This window comes from Xiphias gladius, chromosome 15 (genome assembly GCF_016859285.1).
Source record: "Xiphias gladius isolate SHS-SW01 ecotype Sanya breed wild chromosome 15, ASM1685928v1, whole genome shotgun sequence".
In the NCBI taxonomy this organism is placed as follows: domain Eukaryota; kingdom Metazoa; phylum Chordata; class Actinopteri; order Istiophoriformes; family Xiphiidae; genus Xiphias; species Xiphias gladius.
This window is the reverse complement of record NC_053414.1, coordinates 16,336,722-16,355,192: the sequence shown is the minus strand read 5'-3', so window position 1 is coordinate 16,355,192 and position 18,471 is coordinate 16,336,722. Positions and strand designations below refer to the sequence as shown.

The following is an 18,471-nucleotide window of genomic DNA, read 5'->3' as shown; positions in this document are numbered from 1 at the left end:
TCCACAAACCAAAGTGGAGCTGACGACTGCAAGTTTGAAAATGAAAAAATACAGAAGGTGTGGAGTCAGAAAGAAGTGAGCTTATCAGGACTGTGTAGCCCGCTCCTCCTCTCTGCTCGACGCCTGACCTAACCTGTGACTGAGCTGCTGGCGGTTGAGTTGCACTGTGGGTAATGTAGGCAGAATGGTTTTGTCAAGTAAGAAGGATACAGGGAATTAAAAAAAAAAAAAAAAGGTGATATCACTGTTTCTTCTGCATCTATTTTGATCCCCCCCCCTTTTTTTTTAAACTGTCAATTGTGAGTCCAACAATGATATAGGAATGCGATGTTAAAATCAGTGGAGTGCTCCATTACAGAACACATCTGCAATTGCTCAGATCATCACAAACTGATGACTGCATGGTGAAGACGGAGCGTTGAGGCCCACTTTGCTAATCCGGTAATCCAGCCTTGTTTTCCATTTCTTGTTTTCCACAGGGACCCCCCCCCCCCTATGTTACATAAAATGGATGTAAATCCCTTTTACAGAATGTATGAAAGTGCAAACCCGCCTGTGGGAATGCACCTTCATATATTCCGTCTCGGGCGACTACATGACCGAGTTACAGGGTAAGGAGCGTTCCGACTGTGGAGGAAATCGGTCTGTCTGAACTAGTTGGGAGGCCCCGCATCGACATAATGCATTCCCTGGCCCCTTACCCTGACTTTGACCGTCGCAAATGTATTTGGACATTTTTATGGACTATTTGAACTTTAAATTTGGGATTACTTCGATTAATAACTCAATGCGACGTGATGGGATCAAACACACACACGAACACACACACACACTAACAAACACACAAACAAACACGCGCGCACACACACACACACAGAGAGAGAGAGAGAGAGAGAGAGAGACGTACACACTAGGATATGCACACTCAAGGTTTAAAAACAGGCGCCGCGCTGCAGAGTCGCATCACACAACTTGTTGCCGGTGCTCCCGCGCCTCGGTGTCTCCTCAGTGGCACAAGAGACGGAGCGGGTGTCGCCTGCAGCTGGCAGTCGCACAGCTTGTCAGCTTACACAGAAAGAAGGGGGGGAACGAAGAGGACGGCACCGACAACATGAGAGCGGTGTGTGTGTGGGCGTGGGTGGTCCTCTGGCTGGCCAGCTCTGCAAAGGTGGCGGCGGCAGCAGGTGCGGGACAGCCACTCAACGACTCCTCACCTCCGGGAGAGGGGATATTTTCTTACAAGGAGCGTTCCCTCAATGTTTCGGGGCAGCCGGGCAACCGGACCTCGGGCTTTTTCCTCCTGGACCTGGACGAGGGGATGCTGGAGGACTGGCGCTCCCTGGCCAGCAAGAAGCGCCGCGGCGGGGAGTCGCAGGTGGGCAGCGTGAAGGTGCTGCTGGTGGCCGCCTACTCCCTGATCATCGTGGTCTCCCTCTTCGGGAACACCCTGGTGTGCCACGTGCTGGTGAAAAACAAGCGCGCCCAGTCCGCCACCAGCCTGTTTATCATGAACCTCGCCGTGGCCGACATCTTCATCACTGTCCTCAATACACCCTTCACCCTGGTAAGACCTTCACCCCTCACCCCGCATGATGCTGGAGAACTGGCGGGTGCACGTGGCCTTGACGTGCGAGTGCGTGTGCCGTTCGCTCACTCAAAGGCTAATGGAGATTAAGCACAGTCCTACAGAGTCTATTAGACTTCTCAAAGCAAAGTGTTCAAACTTTCACTACTTGTTTGTGGATGTAGGCAGACTGTTAAGTATTTGAAGAGGCCCAACTGTCTCTCATCATAAAAACAATAAAACAAATATGTGTGGGAAAGATTGTCCCTTTTTATCCCACAGTTTTCTCCCCTTTGGTTTTTTTTTAAATTTAACTTACACCCTTTTAGAATTGTCTACACTTTGCTAAATTATTAAGTGTTAAGTGTTTAGTGTAGTAGGCTGTATTGTAGTATTAAAATTGCTGAAACCAAAAGATAGTGCCATTTGTGTCATCACAAAGTGAGGGAATCAATCTCTCTCTCTATGTGTGTGTGTGTGTGTGTGTGTGTGTGTGTGTGTGTGTGTGTTGTGTGTGTGTGTGTGTGTGTGTGTGTGTGGAGAGACAGATTGGTGACTTAATAAATGTATCTATCAAGCCATTTGTCTTTCCCCTGGGTGTAAGACTTACTTTGAAACAAAAACCTTGACAGCGTATCACCATTGCCAGTTAAATATTAATTTAGAGACTTCACATGCATCTGATCATTTCTGTTTAATTAAATGTGTCACTGGTCAGAAAACTACCGACCGTCTCATGCCTGAACTTGATCAGTTTAATTTCAAAAATGTACCGTAATTTCTTATCTTGGATGGGTGGGTAGGGTTGGGATACTGACAGGCCTTACATGACCAAAAACTGTGTGTCTTCCATCAGGTCCGATTCGTGAACAGCACCTGGGTGTTTGGGAGGACAATGTGTCATATCAGCCGCTTTGTGCAGTACTGCTCCCTGCATGTCTCCACTCTCACACTGACCGCCATCGCACTGGACCGACGACAGGTTTGTCAACACCAGGGGGATCAAGCGGTGATGCTCCTCTGTCCTCGGGGAGAATCATAGTTCGACTTTTGGTCGTCTGTATTACAGGGAGGTAATAACAGTGAGTGAAGCCTCCGATCAGATCAGCCACTGTCACTGGGTCTGTGGCACACTTCTGCGTTTCGGCGCAGTAGTTTTCACATCTGATGCGAACCGAGAGTCTGAGTAGCTTACACATGAACGGTACTTGAGACCACATTTTCAATTGGACCACGGTACACAGTGTTCACACTAATCAAACGAACTGGACTTTGGGGTCAAGTGTACTCGGATCCGGTCCCTCGTCCCTGATGTCAAGGCCCCTTAAGTCTACAAGCTGCTAACAGTGGCCACACTTGCACTTACTGCCGCCCGGCTGTATAATAGGTCATCTCCCGCTCTCCTTCATAACACAGAATAATCTCTAACATATTTCATGTACAATTATTGCTTCTCATGCACAAGGGAATGGAATTTGTTAGACGAAACCACCTTTAAAAAACAAAACATTGAAAATAAGCTGTAAGGTGTATTTGTTTGTCTGTATGTGAAGACATCCTCACCAGTGTGGGAAATGGAAATCTTTTGGAAATCTGCTTTGTTGTAGTGTCTTTATTCTTTTATAGAGGGAAGAGATAAATTAAGTATTTAGGCAGACTTCCCCACTGTGCTGCTCTCACCCAAGCTGCAGTTATAGAGACACAAAAAGCTGAAGCACTGCGAATTAAAGTGGAGATACCCGAGGACACTTTGCAAGTTTTACTGACCGAACTCTACTTAACTGTAATCTTGTTTCATAGCTGTGTCCGAAATTGCTCCCTTGTTCACTGACTCTACCCTACATGAACCAAAACAAGTGAAAGTTCCCGATGCAAAAAAACAAAAAGCAAAACAAAACAAAAACAAAACCAAAAAGAAAAAAACCCCACATCAGGCACTCCCTACACGATTAGCCTTCTTAGGGTACTCCACAGTGAGTAGTTAACAGGGATTTCGGACTCTCATGGATCATCATTTTGTCTCACTGCTGCAGGTGCAGTGTTGCATGACTGTGATTTAGGACTGTTACCTCAGAAGCTGAAGAAAAGCTTTGCATTTTGGGAAGTAGTTTGCATGCTACGAGCACTGTTGACCTCTGAGCAGTAGGTGTTCTGGAGATTTCAGTCATTTTACAGGATCGTCATTGGCAGATTGAGTTTGCTCGTTTGTCATGGAGATGCATTTTAAGGGCTTCGGGTCCATGTTGGCTTAAAAGTTGATCACATTTTAGCTCCATTTTGATCATTTCACAGACAGGTTTGACTTTCCTCCTATTCTGACAAGTGCAGAGTCCTGGTCAAGCCCAGTACAACTGGCTGATAAGGGACGGTCATCAGCTGATCCTGCTCAGCTGGGCTCTTAAAGGATAATTCCGGTTTATTTCAACTTGGTGTACTTCCATATCCGAGTCTTTGTTTCCCCCAATCTCAACAATAAAGGTGGCGAGAGCAAAGTTAGCAAGACCCATAGAGCCACAGTAGGCACATTTACCGGAATTATCCTTTAATCCAATAAAAGCTGACCCATGACCAATTATCTGTTTGTCCTCATTCACCCTGCCCTCTGCTTCTTTTCATTTTTTCACCGCTCGGCACCTCCACATCTGATACCTCACACATCCATGCACTTCTTTCACCCCTGGTGAGTTTCCACACTCTTCTGTTTATTTCGGTCACGTTTAGTTGGATTCAGTGACACTATTTAACTAAATCTCCTGCAAGGGAGTCCTTGTTACTCTCCCCAAGCCAGTTTGTGACACAATACATGGCACTATGACTTGAAACTACAGGGTATAGTAGATAGAGACTGTAACAAAAAATAAATAGATAAATGCAGTTTTCACTTTCAGTTTGATGTAAATCAATTCATTAATTTTTCACAAGTCTAATGAAGGGAGAAACTAATTAACAGGCATTAAACATGACCTAGTAACAACAAGTGTAATCAGTGACTGGCGTCAAAAAAACACCAGCATATACCGTATAATAATAGAAGTGGTGTGCAGATAAACATTTTTTCAACTCAGCTTTAATTTTTTCAACGTCATAACTGACGCGATTACATTTTAAGTGTTGTACTGCAACACGAGCAATCTTTTGTCTATATGAGCATTTTTTTCGACCGCATGAGTTTTAACTTTAGCATAAGCTGCTGTAACTGCGCTGGCACTCTGCGCTTATAGGAGAAATGACATCTGCCCCTTGATACACTGCTAAAGCGACATGTCTTTGAAATTGTTTTATCCTTAAATGAAATAAGATACTCTAAAAACAAAAGAAAAAAAACATATTGGGTTGCATTTCAGCTTCACCTGTGAAGTTAAGTCGGTGATTAACCCAATTGCCGACTCCTTGTATACAGTATACAGGGAGAATAGTGTCCACCACAGCACACTCAAAAATAAAGGGTATCATAGTAAGAAGGCATATTGAGGGATTTGACTGGGCCTATAATTTATTTTTTTCATTTTCCAGTGCGAACACAGTGAACATTCAAAACCTGCTCAGAATAAATATATATTTTGGCTATGGTGCATTCCTGCCAGCGCTGTCCATGGTGCTGAATTTGAAGGGCGGGGCAGTGTTGAGGATAATAACTGAATGTAAATGTTTTTTCAGAGATCACATGAAATCAGAGATGTGGGTGTACCTGTCCATTAACCCCTACCCGAGCAAGGAGTTAATGGACAAGGCTGTGACTTGAACGTACAGTAGGTGTGTTTGAGGTGAGTTTTAGCCTTGAAAACCTTTGGATGCCATTTTGGCCACAACCACAAAGAGTACTTCAATGGCAATGAAGTTACAAAGAGGGCTTTCAAAAGGCAACGCAGCACCCGCAGCTGCTGGGATGATTTCCTCTAAGGCTTTCGGTGCATTTCATTACATCCTGTCTTTTGTCTCTGTGTGCCCCTCTGGTCCAGCAGATGTCCCTCCTCTGCTGTGCTTTGCTCTGTGCTTTACAGATCCCCAAAGAAAATTCACAAAGTTGGGAAAGTACTACTACCCTTGCTAGCTGCCAGGTTCTTCATGGTGGTTCTCCATATTTACTGCATTGTTTTATCTCATTTACTTCCATAATGGATACGCAGTTACCTGCCATCATATGCAAATAAAATCTGTAGAATAGGGCTGACGATCGGGCAACGGGTGAGAGGATTCATTTGAAAGAAAGGGCCGTAGATGCAGGTCTTCATTTAGGCTGCTAATGTCGCAAAGTCCAGAAGGCTTCTATTATTAGAAGTAACACATTCACATGCTCTCATAATGGAGGCGTCTGATTGGTGCACTCTGATGTGCAGTATGTGTGTAAAATGAACAGGTGGGTTTGTGAAGCAGAATGGATGCAAATCACAAACTGTCTTACCTGTGTTTTGGTGATTGTTAGTGGCTATTCATGCTCCAGTACATCAGGTCTTATTCGCTCACGTCGCAGGCCTACTTCCAACTCTCTAAATTGTCCCCTCCACAGCATAGACATACAGGGCCAAATCCGATGACTAAAGGGACCTCTGCTGAAGGTGGAAATGACTTTGTACCATTTATTCTCTGTTGAATCGTGACTCTACATGTGTCATCACCAATGAGGCCTGGGAGAGTCCAAATCTTTGGGGCTTACAACCGCTATAAAATTAACCTTCATTAAATAAACTACACCCATTTGTGAAGGAGTGTAACTGTAGGGTTAATTCATGAGATAGTTGGATCTGGTTCATCTTTAAACTGGACTTAAAGTCTATTAAATAGAGAGAGATGAAGCCACATTTTGCAGTAAGTTGTCATTGTAGAGGGATATCTTGATTTTAGATCCTCTTTTCCATTACATGCATCTGCAGTGCAAAAAAACAATTAGAATGTGAAAGAAAATGTCATGGCTCTCAGAAAAGGGACCCGAGAGCATGACTCAGGAGGCAGATGTAAAAGTAAAGAGTCTTTACTTGAAAAAAACAAGGATTAAAAATCCAAGCAGGCAAACACACAAAGTACAAAGGGTCGGGCTGAGGCAAAATCCAAGCAAACACAGGCAAGGTCCAAAACATGATCAGGATGATAACAGACAGGCAAAGGATGGAGCTAATACTAAGGCACATGGCACAAAGACAATCTGTCAGAGAGCAAGCGGATAAAGTAGGCAGCTTATGAGGGAACAGGGAATAGGTGAGCAGGTTAGTGGGGGAGGAGGAGCAGGTCATGTGATTCTGCTGGCGGGAAAGGCAGGCAGGTGGGAATGGCAGGGTCTGGACTGAATGAATGAAAGGAGAAATGGACCGCAACTCAAACCATGGCCCGCAAGATGGAAAGTATTGACAAAACACTTCCAGACATCGCAGATAATGGCAAAGTGAAACCCAAAGAGCTACATAATTACATAATCCATACCCTTTTGAAAAATATGAATGCAGCTTGAGACTGAATATGAAAAACTCACTGTGTTAAAGTGTGTTAAAATTGTATTGCACTGTATACGATGCTAAAGCCAAAATTAAATATCAATTCAGAAAACCCAAAAACCCACAATGGCAAAGAAGTCTCTCACAAGTACAAATATCTTGTGTCTTTAGTTGTGGGTAAAGCAAATTAAGCTGACAGTAACTAAATCGGATTTTCTTAATGCACTCTAAGAGGAAGCAGTTTTGCTTTTTCTTTTCACGTTGGTTGTTGCCTAAGGTCGTCTGAGTCTGAATCATCCGTACGTCAGGGACGCTGCGTCTCCCCTTTGACGCTAATGGTCATCACTATTTCACATTAAACAAACATACAAAGACCTTCCTCTTTTGATATTTCTCCATGTTGTGTATTAGAATACAGGTGGGTTCTGACACAGCAGAGACAAAAAGAGTGGGAGGTTGATAAACAGCCTAAGAAACTGTATGCTGTTTCCTGCTGGCTGCAGTCTTGCATATGAAATGCTTTCATTAAATAGAATGGCCTGATGTTAACACTTCAGCACAAATTCCTTTGCCATTGGTAGGTTTGCAATTGGATATGAGTCCTTTCATTATCTAAAATGGCTCACTGCTGCTTTATGTATTTTATGTGTGGACCCATGGTTTGTGTGTATGTGTGTGTGTTATCACTGACTTTGTTCTGTGTATGGTGATTGTTTTTTTTTTTTTCCCCAAGATGATTTTACATCCCTTGAGACCTCGCATGTCCTCAGCTCAAGGTGGTGTTTGGGTTGCTGTTATCTGGATAATGGCCACCTGCTTCTCCCTCCCACATGCAATCTACCAAAAACTCCTGACTTTTACGTACAGGTAAGATGCTACATTCTCCCACATTTCAATGAGGAGAGATCAACTGGAAGTGTATAGCAACGTGAGTTTTGAGGTTTAGCAACTGAGAAAGATTTGACTTGCGATTGGGCTCCACCTAATCGGTGTAAAGCAGGGGGGCGTAAGTGGCTTGAGTAATGCAGGAAGAAATATTGATCAGCTCTGATGGTGTCAGGATTCCTGAATGGAGGGACGCAGATGTGGCAGAGAAGATGAGAGGAGCAGAAAGTCAACCACAGATTTCACATTTCACGATTGGCTTGATTTGGTTTTATTCAGTCATAAAACAACTTAGACAATTTTACACATATTAGAGAATACAAACAAGCAAATGCACAGAGACTCAATCAAACACAAGAAACGGATGTCACAACATAAAACGAACACAATAAAATAAACTTTAAACAGCATATAAAACAAGGAAAGGGCACTGCATAAAATTAAAGCATGACACAGGATAAAAACACAAAAAGTTAAAAATAACTTATTAAACTCTTTTTTTAACATTTTGTTTAATTACTCAAAATTACGATTACTAATCATTACGATTATACTTGTTACATATTACAAAGTCAATTGTACATTTTTCACAGCACTTGGTTCAGGTTTTTTACGCCCTGACCACCTTCCAGCGACTCCGGACTGTTGATTGGATTTTAATTTGAATAAGTTACTTAGAGCCGTGGGGAATCAGAACGGGCATTTGTCAGTATTTTCTGACATTTTATTTACAAAACAATTAATCAATAAAATGATCAACAGCATAATTGATAATGAAAATAATTATTAGGTGCAGCCTTAGGCTAACCTGTGACCTAATTCTCACTTTCTTTACTTTCTCACCCCATTCATTAATCCGTCTTCCTTTCTCGCACCCTGTGCATTGTAATGCCTCTCACCAGTAAGGAGAAGGAGCGCAGCCTGTGTGTCCCAGACTTCCCAGAGCCATCGGATGTCTACTGGCAGTGTATTGACCTCCTGACCTTCATATTACTTTACATGCTGCCACTCCTTATCATCACTGCCTCCTACGCCACAGTGGCCTGTCGGCTGTGGCGCCACAATGCCATCGGTGACACCACAACAGCTCAGCACGCCACCCAGAGAAGAAAGCGCCGGCGGACATTGGCCATGCTGCTCCTGGTGGTCGGGGTGTTCGCTGTCTGCTGGTTCCCCCTAAACTGCTACGTGGTGCTGCTGTCCAGCCAGGCCATCCACTCCTCCAACGCCCTGTACTTTTGCTTTCACTGGCTGGCTATGAGCTCCACCTGCTACAACCCTTTCATCTACTGCTGCCTGAACCCCACCTTCCGCCAAGAGCTCCGGCTCCTCTTTGACATGTGCCAGAAGGGACGGAGGGCGGTGGTAGGGTTGGAGCCTGAGCTCCGCCCTGCAGCCATCTGCACTCCTTGCCACAGGACTGCCTGGCCCGACAACCACGAGTCCACGAGGCCAAGCCACGATTTACCACACCCGGGCCATGCCTCTTCACAGCGGAGTCACGCTTCTTCCAGTCAGTCCCACCACCTGAAAGATACACATGTGCTGTTTACTGCCAGGCAGGTGCTCACAGGGAGAACTGACATCCTCTCAGTGGAGCCCATCGTGGCTGTGAGCTGATTGGGGAAAAACTACATCTGCCACACTGTGATGGGGCAGGCATCAGTATTTGAGGTTCTTAACACTATTTCAGGATTTCATCATGCACCAAAAAGGACAGGAAATCTGAAAATCTCAGTAGTGTATGGCAGGGTTTAGCAGCGAGAGGAGATGGTTTTTGTGATGGCTTTAAATTAGAAGAAACTATGATGTTCTCCCATTAGAAACTGTGATCATACAACAACTTCTCTGTGGTTTTATCAAGCTTTTTCTCCTTTTTTTGGTGCATTGTGTGTCAAGAATTAAGTTGACACACAAGTTGTTCTGGAGCTTTTGATCATATCACACGATCTTCCGTCATCAGGAATTGTAGATGTTCAAATTTCCATTTTTTCCAGCACTTTAATGACTCCTCCGTGTTGGCTTGACAATTGAAATCGACATTTTCAATATTGGAAACAGCAGATAGCTAAAAAAGTCTCACCACAAGGCCCATTTCCTAGTAGTAGTTCTGGAGCTTTTGATCAATTTTTAAAAATCGTCTTAATGTTGTTGCAGCATTGACAAGATATTGTAAGACTATCTTACATCTTATAAGATTATGTAAGATATTTACACAGTGTGCTTATGTAATGGTCACATTGCAAAGGATTGAAATGTGATGCAAACTGGGTTCATTCATTATGATGAATTCGTTATAAATCCCATTAGACTGTAGTCTATCAATACTATATTCTTATGAAAAAAAAAACCTCAACAGTTCATCACACCACACAACAGAGAATGTAAAGTCTTTGCCCAAAAATATATTGTGAAACACCAGGCATTGATACGGATGTCCCGATGCATCTGTCTTTGTCTTTTCTTTCGATACCCTTCACATGCCTGCATGATTGTCCATTCATCCCCAAGAATCCCTCTGAAACTGTGAAAAAAAAAAAAAAAAAAAGTGTATCAGTGAGTTGTGATAGGCTCTGCTCACAGAAAATTTGCCTTAACAACTTCAATTTACCATTCTCCCTACGAAGACAGGATCCCAGTGGGTATATGAACATGTTGTGACTGAAATCATGTTCACATTAATCCACCGACCACTTCAAACCTGTCCTGCTGCTAATACTTTTTTTCTTTTCCTCTCTGTGTCACTGTCATAGCGGCAGAGGGTTTATAGAGTATACCCAAAAAAAAAAAAACATGCAGTAGACAAAATAATGCAGCAGTTGAGGTGACTCACCTTCCTCATCGTAATGCTCTATAATTTGGACGGTATAGTCTATGCTGCAGATCTTCTCAGAGCCAATTTACAGTATTTTTACAGTTTTGTAAAAATATCTAAACCTGTGCCCACTGCAGCCCCAGATTTCTGTTCTTGGCTGACAGGAGTGGAACCTGATGTGGTCTTCTGCTGTTGTAGCCCACCTACCCCAAGGTTTGACGTATCGTGATGTCTGAGATGCTTCTCTGAGGCATCTTGGAGTGGTTATCTGAGTTACAGTAGCCTTTCTGTCAGCTCTAACCAGTACTTTCATACGACTTCTCTCATCAACAAGGTGTTTATGTCCGCAGAGCTGCAGCTCACTGGATGTTTTGTGTTTCTAGTCCCATTCTGAGTAAAAACTCTAGGGACTGTTTTGTGTGAAAATCCCAGGAGATCAGCAGTTTCAAAAATACTCAAACCAGCCTGGATGGCACCAAAAATCATTTTCCCCATTCTGATGTTTGATGTGAACATTAAATGAAGTTCCTGGCCTGTATCTGCATAATTTTATGCATTGCATTGCTTTTGCATAATTGGCTGATTGGATAATATTGTGATTAAACAGGTGTACAGGTTTTTCTAATAAAGTGCAGAGTGAGTGCAGTTAAGGGATTGTTTTAGTTCACCTTTCATTTGGCCCAGATATCCAAATAACTATTTCCCTGGAAAATGTAATGTAATGTAATCTTGATATTATGCTTTACTCTAGCCATTTGATTGGCTGAAAAATAACCCATTATGCTACTTTGGATGCTATAGAATTGGGAGGCAGAATGTGCATTTAGAATATATTGTTCTGTCTCAGGTACACGTCAACAACACTCTTCAAAAACCTGTGTTTTAAGAAGGTAATTATAAATAATGGGTACACATAGGGCAACAATCTCTTCCATTCGAAGACAGAATACAAGTAAGCACAAAATTCAATGAAAAATGTAAAAATGAATGACCTCTACTTTTGTGACCAATACGATCAGATTTCTAACCATTCCGTATTTCACTTTTTCAAACTTTTTCATGTCTTCACAGATCTGATTCATGTTGGCACATTTTCTACGTGTTGTGCGCTTTACTCATTTTACTCAAAATGTGTGTCCACGCAATCAATGCACATGAAAATATGGGCCAGTTGTTCTCCCCAGCTGGTCATCTTTTATGTTTCATTTCTGCTCTTTAATACTGTCTCATTTTGAAAACCATGGAGAGACTGAAAAGGGAACTACAATCTTTCCTCTTGAAAGACTGACAAAGAAAGTTCAGGGTCCATTTCTACTGCAACATGCTGCCCCCACTTCACATTAGGGGTCTGAGAAACATGAAGTCCACTGAAATTCGGAGGGTGTTGAAAGGAAAACTGTAAATGTACTGCAGATGGGTTTCAGAACATCTGGAGTAGAGAGGAACTACAGCATTGAACGGAGGAGGGGGATTAGTTGTGCTCTGCGTCAGTACTCAAGTTTCCACACAATAATACCATTTTAGAATCATACCAACTGTTTATTAAAAACTTGCTTGTGTTACTGTGATTTTGAACATATCCACTGCGTATTTCATTGTAGCACAACATTATATAGAAAAGTGTTCATTAATAAAATATTGGACATAGAGTGCACGACACAACACAGATTTTGTGCAATGTCCCCATGACCCTGATGGTTGAAAATAAAGAATTTTGTGGTTGAAAAATATGTGTTATGTATATGTTTTCAGCTTTGAAAGGATTGACATTATTGTGCTCCAGCAGTGTTAAGTGAAATAGAACAGGAGACTTCAGTTTTTCTCTCAGGCTTCTCTACGTGATCATGTCTGACATAACATTTACACATTCATGCAGTAAAAGCAAAAATGACAATGAAATACACAGAAAATATATTGTTGTAAATGTTCCGTGTTTCTTGTGAACAAAATAGATTTTATGTCTAAGAAAGTGAAAATAGTAAAATATGTGTCGTCTCAATGTGGGTTATACATGTGCACAGTTATGTAAAATATTTTTTGTCATTGTTACTAATGAATCAGTTGCTTTATTTTTGGTTGCTTCATGGGCAACAATGACGTGATCCATAATGCAAAAACAAAATCTTTCCAACTTTATGTCTTCTAATAAGGTAGTTTTATCTTCCAGAGGTAATGGTTCAGGAATGCGAGTAACACTGTAAGTGCGTTTTTCTGTACTTGTCTTTGTTTTAAAATGTTTGTGATTTGTAATATTTTGCTGTCCTTTGTGATTGTTTGCCACCATGACACCTTTTATCTTCTACAAGATAAAATATATTAAATAAAAACAACTAAACGTGATTCTAAATTGGCTTTGAAAGTTCAGCATTTTACACACAATGAACCTTTTAAAAGAATAGAGAGTGGGCATGTGATATAATGACATAAGACTTCATTAGATATACTACTGCTGTACACATCTTCCAATAAGAACCGTGGGGCCAGAAACATTACAAGGACCCTTCTGTGTCTGCTTTTGTCCTGTATGCCATCCCTTGAAAAAACCCTGAGGCCACTTCTCTACTTATAGTAGATATAATGGCTTGGGGAGAGCTGCTCTGAGAGCTCAGAGAAAAAGAGCCTGGCACAGATAGGTGTCCCATGGAAACAAAGTTAGCAGACTATTTTTCTGAGACCACTCTGATCTGAGGCATCGAAGTAGCACAATTGAGAGTGCACTAGAGTGACGATTAGGAACACAGGACTCCAGAGTTTGTGTAAGTGCCTTCCAAAACAACCCATACGTACATACTACTCCACAAAGAAACTGAATACGTGTTTTTTGATGTGTTGACACTATGGTTAAGGTATGGTAAGGTATCCATATTTTTATATCAACAATAACTACTTGTATGTGAAAGGTTTTGCCCCTTTGTGAAGAACCCAGGAAGAATAATTCTGCAGACTGTGCAGTTTCAGATACCTAGTGGAGATTGTTGGTACTGAAGATGACATCAAGCGAGATAAAGATAGGCTCAGTGAATACAAAGTACAAAGTGAATGAAAGAATGTCAACAAAACTACTGTGGGGTATATACCGTAGGCATGATTCAGGCTGATAATACAGTATACAACAGATCTATCTGCTGTTTTGCACTGGTGGTGTCGACGGGTGAAATCAGGTATTAAACTTTAATCCATGACCCACACCTGAGGCACCTGCCAAACAGACTTGAGTGCCACAGCAGTAGTTAACTCTGAGTGGGCCATCTATCTATAAATGGAGGAATCTGTCTGATTGTCCTTCGATTTTCTTGACAACTGCTCATCCGACCGACTTCAAACTTCACGTGTGTTTTCTTGAGGACCCAAGGAATTACAGTGTCGACTGTTAAGTTTTTATGATGAGCGGTTCTAAAGAAACCGCTAGAAGGCTGCACCCGGTCAAAGCATTGAGTCCCTGGAAAACAAGCTGCAGCTACAAACCCTTGCACAGGATAATCTAAAATGTGGGAGTATTTTAGACAGAGACCCATGCTCTCCAAAGTGGAAATGGCTTATTTGTTATGGTAATACAATGTTACACCAGGCGTCATCTTACATTTGTTATTCGGCTGGTTTATATTTTCGGTTTCCTTTAACGGCCATGTATGTGTAAGAAAATGGGTTAGACTATCGTTACAGACAGAATATTTTGTAAACCTTAATTCATATAAATGGGATGGATTAAATATTTGAAACACCTCTCTGTTTAAACCTGTACAGTTCAACAGCAGCACAAATTACAGCCTCCAGAATGACCATGAAAATAAATTATACTGCATTAGTTTGATCTATGTGTACCTAATAAATTGGAAGTGAATGTATGTGTCACCGCAATCCTTTTGCATTTGTGGTCCAGTATTTTCTGATCCGGTATCTGACAGATAAGGTCTATTATTATTATTATCAAAACACAGCAGTGACTTGGAAATTAGATTACGATAATTAGATGATTGAATAAAATATTGAACTATTAATGAGGTAACAAGCATGTTTTTAACGGGTTCTGCACTAGTTCACCGAATGTAGGAAACATCGTACTTGTGTTTAATCAAATCAAATGCTCATTCTACAAAATACTCACTAATTCTAAATGATAGTTGTTTTTTGTGTGGGGGAAAAAGAAGATATTATGTCATTGAGACAGTTTGTTCCTCTAAAGTCTGAAAGATTATGATGCAAAGGGACATTCAATCACAATGTTAGCATGCTGACATTAGCATTTAAATCAAAACACTACTGGCCAAGTCCTGCCTCACATAGCTGCTAGCATAGCTGCAGAATCTTAGTCTTGCTTGAACTGTATTTACTGTGACCTGATAATAATTGAAATGGGATAAATTGAAATTAGTGACCGAAGAGATGGGTTAACGCAAAAAAGAGACTGCCTTTCTTTGCTTTACTATGATGGTGGCTTTGAAATAGGTTTCCGGGGTCTCACTGAGTCAAAGTCTAAACTCCTCCATATTGCTGTATATAAAGCTATAAATCCTCTATTTTTGAGGCTGAAACTGAAAGAGGACACAAAGGGAGAGACAAAGTCTGAGAGATTCTGTTTTCTGTTAGAAAACTTTCAAATTTCTAATTTTGGAAATTAAGTAAAGCAGTAGCACCCTCAATTCAAGAGTGGGCAGCAATTTAAGAAAAGGGATCTTTTTGTCAATTTTCTTTGGGAGGGGAGTTGGCATGTGCCTGCACCTCCTCTATAATTGAGCCTGTCTGCAACACTTAAATATTCCCACTTCCACAAAAGAACTGAGAATTTCTCTGAACTGCTCTAACAAAGGAGCTAGGGGTAACTTCCTGGGACTCACACAACCTAATGCTCTGAATCAAATTAATACACAATCCTGTTTTGGGAGACCCTGGGTAGAAGTGGACATGAGGATATTACCAACAGATTGTCTAAGAACATGGAGCAACATAGTCATTCATTTGGAGTCGTTTTACTGGCCACTTGGCGAATGTTAGTCCAATACTAACTCTCGTTTTATCTCTGTTTTTGGTCTCTACCAACTCCTGAGAGAAATCAGGCTCTTTAGCTGCTTGAGTGGGTGCTTCCCTGGGCCTTGCCCCATCCCTCCACCAAGTCCGGTGCAAATCAGTTCAGTAGTTTTTGCGTAATCCTGCTGACAAACACACAAACAAACACGGTTGATCGCATAACCTCCTTGGCAGAGTTAACTGGCACTCAGTAGAGCACATACTTCCCTGGCCCATGTAGATTTTATGTAATCCTGTTGACAAATAAACAAACAAACCAACGGACAAATAGACACAGGTGAAAGCATAACCTTCTTGGTGGAGGTTATTAGTTTCTGTAATGTTTACAGTCTCATTAGTACATGTTTATATTGTACCACAACCTGATGCATCTGCTATAAATTACATCTTATACACTGAAAAAAATGAATAAATGGTTTTTGACTGTCACTGGTTTAGTGTTCTGTACTGCATGTGTAATACTTGCTGTGTCTTTTAAGGCACACAACAAATGTCAAACCTCTTGCCCTTGCCAATTACACCTCAAGTGTTCTATAGTCAGATATAAAACATCAAAATTAATGCTTCAGCTCTCAGTATTATTACAGAACTCACTGTTCTTCATTTGACTTCCACCCTACTGTGAAATTTGGCTAATTTTCTTTTTAGAAAACATTCCAGTCTGCCCGAAAAAAACCCATTCAATTATTTTTTCCTAGAACCTTGTCCGAGTTTCTCATCAAACCATCAGTGATCTTTGTGTGTGTGTGTGTGTGTGTGTGTGTGTGTGTCTATATATATATATATATATATATATATATATATATATATATATATATCTATAGTATCTATATATAGATATAGATACATACATGTATATGTCTATATATGTATATCTATATCTATCTAGATCTATATATGTGTATCTATATCTCTAGGTATATATATCTATATGTATATGTAACTATAGATATCTATATATAGTTATATAGATGAGAAAATCAAAGGACAGACAAAAAGAAAGACAGACAGAGATTACTCCATTTATTAGAAGGATTAGGGAAAAAAAGGGAGAAAGTGAGAGAAACTGGAATTCTGCTTTTTATATGTTGTTCAAAGATACAGAGATATGTTAGAAAGGGTATGTATTTTTGTTGGAAAAAGATTCTTTAAAAGCTGGAAATACTGTATTTGATATCATTTTTGACTTTGGACCGATGGGCTGAAGTAAACTGAATATATTTTTTTAGCAGACTGTCAGAAGAGCAAACAGTGATGTATGACCCAGTGGCAAATAAACATGAGATGGAAAACTTGACCTGAGTAAATTAACTACAGTAATCATAACCTTAAAAGTGCCAAGGCAACTGTGAACCTGTTAAGTCACAATAGCTTGCTTACAGTTTTAACTGGAAGCCCATATGAGTAAGAAAAATCTCAGGCTCTCTCTGAAACTTCATGATTATTATCTACCAGCTCTACCGAGTTTGTATTCCCACAGAAAATTGTTGTGGTCCAGTGTGGACCTACGTCACATGAAAAAAATCTATGTCAGTCAGTGACCTGCTGCAATTAAGCTGAACTGCAGTCTCTTGCTGGCAACAGAACGCATTATGTATTTCTTGAATCACAGTACACCTGCTGACCATGTTTTCAGCACAGCAAGAAACATCACTGAGGCACAAAGAAGTGCACCATCAGAACATGTTTTTAGGGTAATATTTTTCTAATGGCCAGCTATAAAAGACAGTTTTGCACCCAGCCGGTGACCGTATATTCTTACACAGCCAGCAAAAGGCATTAATAGATGCCTGTAGTCCCATTCATATAGACCAATCTACAGTATTTACTTGTGTGAAATCAAAGCCATTATTAATAAAATCAAGTATGTGAAGTTCTATAATTGGAATATATTTATCATAATGTTATTCAATATTTTACACCTGTGATTTTTAATAGTTCATCTTGCTAAGATCTAAAACAAAAAGTAAATAAAAATACAATGCCTCAGAGAAAGTATCAACAAAGAGTAACTAAGAATCCAGACTTTTACACTGCATATAACTTAGGCTTTATACATGTCATAAATTTCCCACTTTCCGAGTGGTTCAATAAAGAAAGTACAGATTTTGCAAAGAGCAGTGGCCAGCCAGGGAGCTTATCCATTATCTCAAGTTCAAGTCCTGAGCAGATGATATAACCAATGCATGATGATTGAGCAACCTTATATCCAAGGCAACAACACCACTGGTAGAGATGCATTTTTTTCCATTAGACACATAAACATTCATCCTCATTCAAGCAGTCACGTCTGATGAAATCTAAAATTACTAAACTAAATATGTGGATGTAGTGAATGTGATATACAGTATAAAACTATTCAATGAATATACAGATATGCACAGTACATATTCATACATTACACTTTTAAAATAAATGTGTAATCTTGCTCCAGCTGAGCATTTCTTATTTACTCAAGTAGTGTATGTAAGAACAATTTTGAGGTATTTGTACTTGGGTATTGAGTATTTAAATAACTTGAGTATTTAAATTTAACGCTTCTTTATAAGTCTACTCCTACATTTCAGTGGGAATGAGCATTTATCTGACATCTGAGGTTGCTAGTTTCTTTTCAGATTTCATCTAAAAGATCAACATCTTCAAGAACCTAAAAGTCCAGTTGCCCTTAACTTTGCAGTTGCAGTGAGTAGAAGTCCAAGTGAATACAGATTTGTGCCGCTGAACTTTGTTTCTTCTCTCTTCCATCCCATTGATCA

At 40.7% G+C, this 18,471-nt stretch overlaps 1 protein-coding gene across 1 annotated transcript; it reads left to right on the top strand.

Moving 5' to 3' along the window:
• Positions 1-972: 972 nt before the first annotated feature.
• On the top strand, positions 973-9,495 carry gpr83 (G protein-coupled receptor 83). Its single transcript, XM_040144942.1, has 4 exons — positions 973-1,564; positions 2,421-2,546; positions 7,724-7,857; positions 8,778-9,495. The coding sequence occupies exons 1-4, from the start codon at positions 1,112-1,114 to the stop codon at positions 9,493-9,495; spliced, it is 1,431 nt and encodes a 476-aa protein (XP_040000876.1). The 5' UTR covers positions 973-1,111.
• Positions 9,496-18,471: the final 8,976 nt, after the last annotated feature.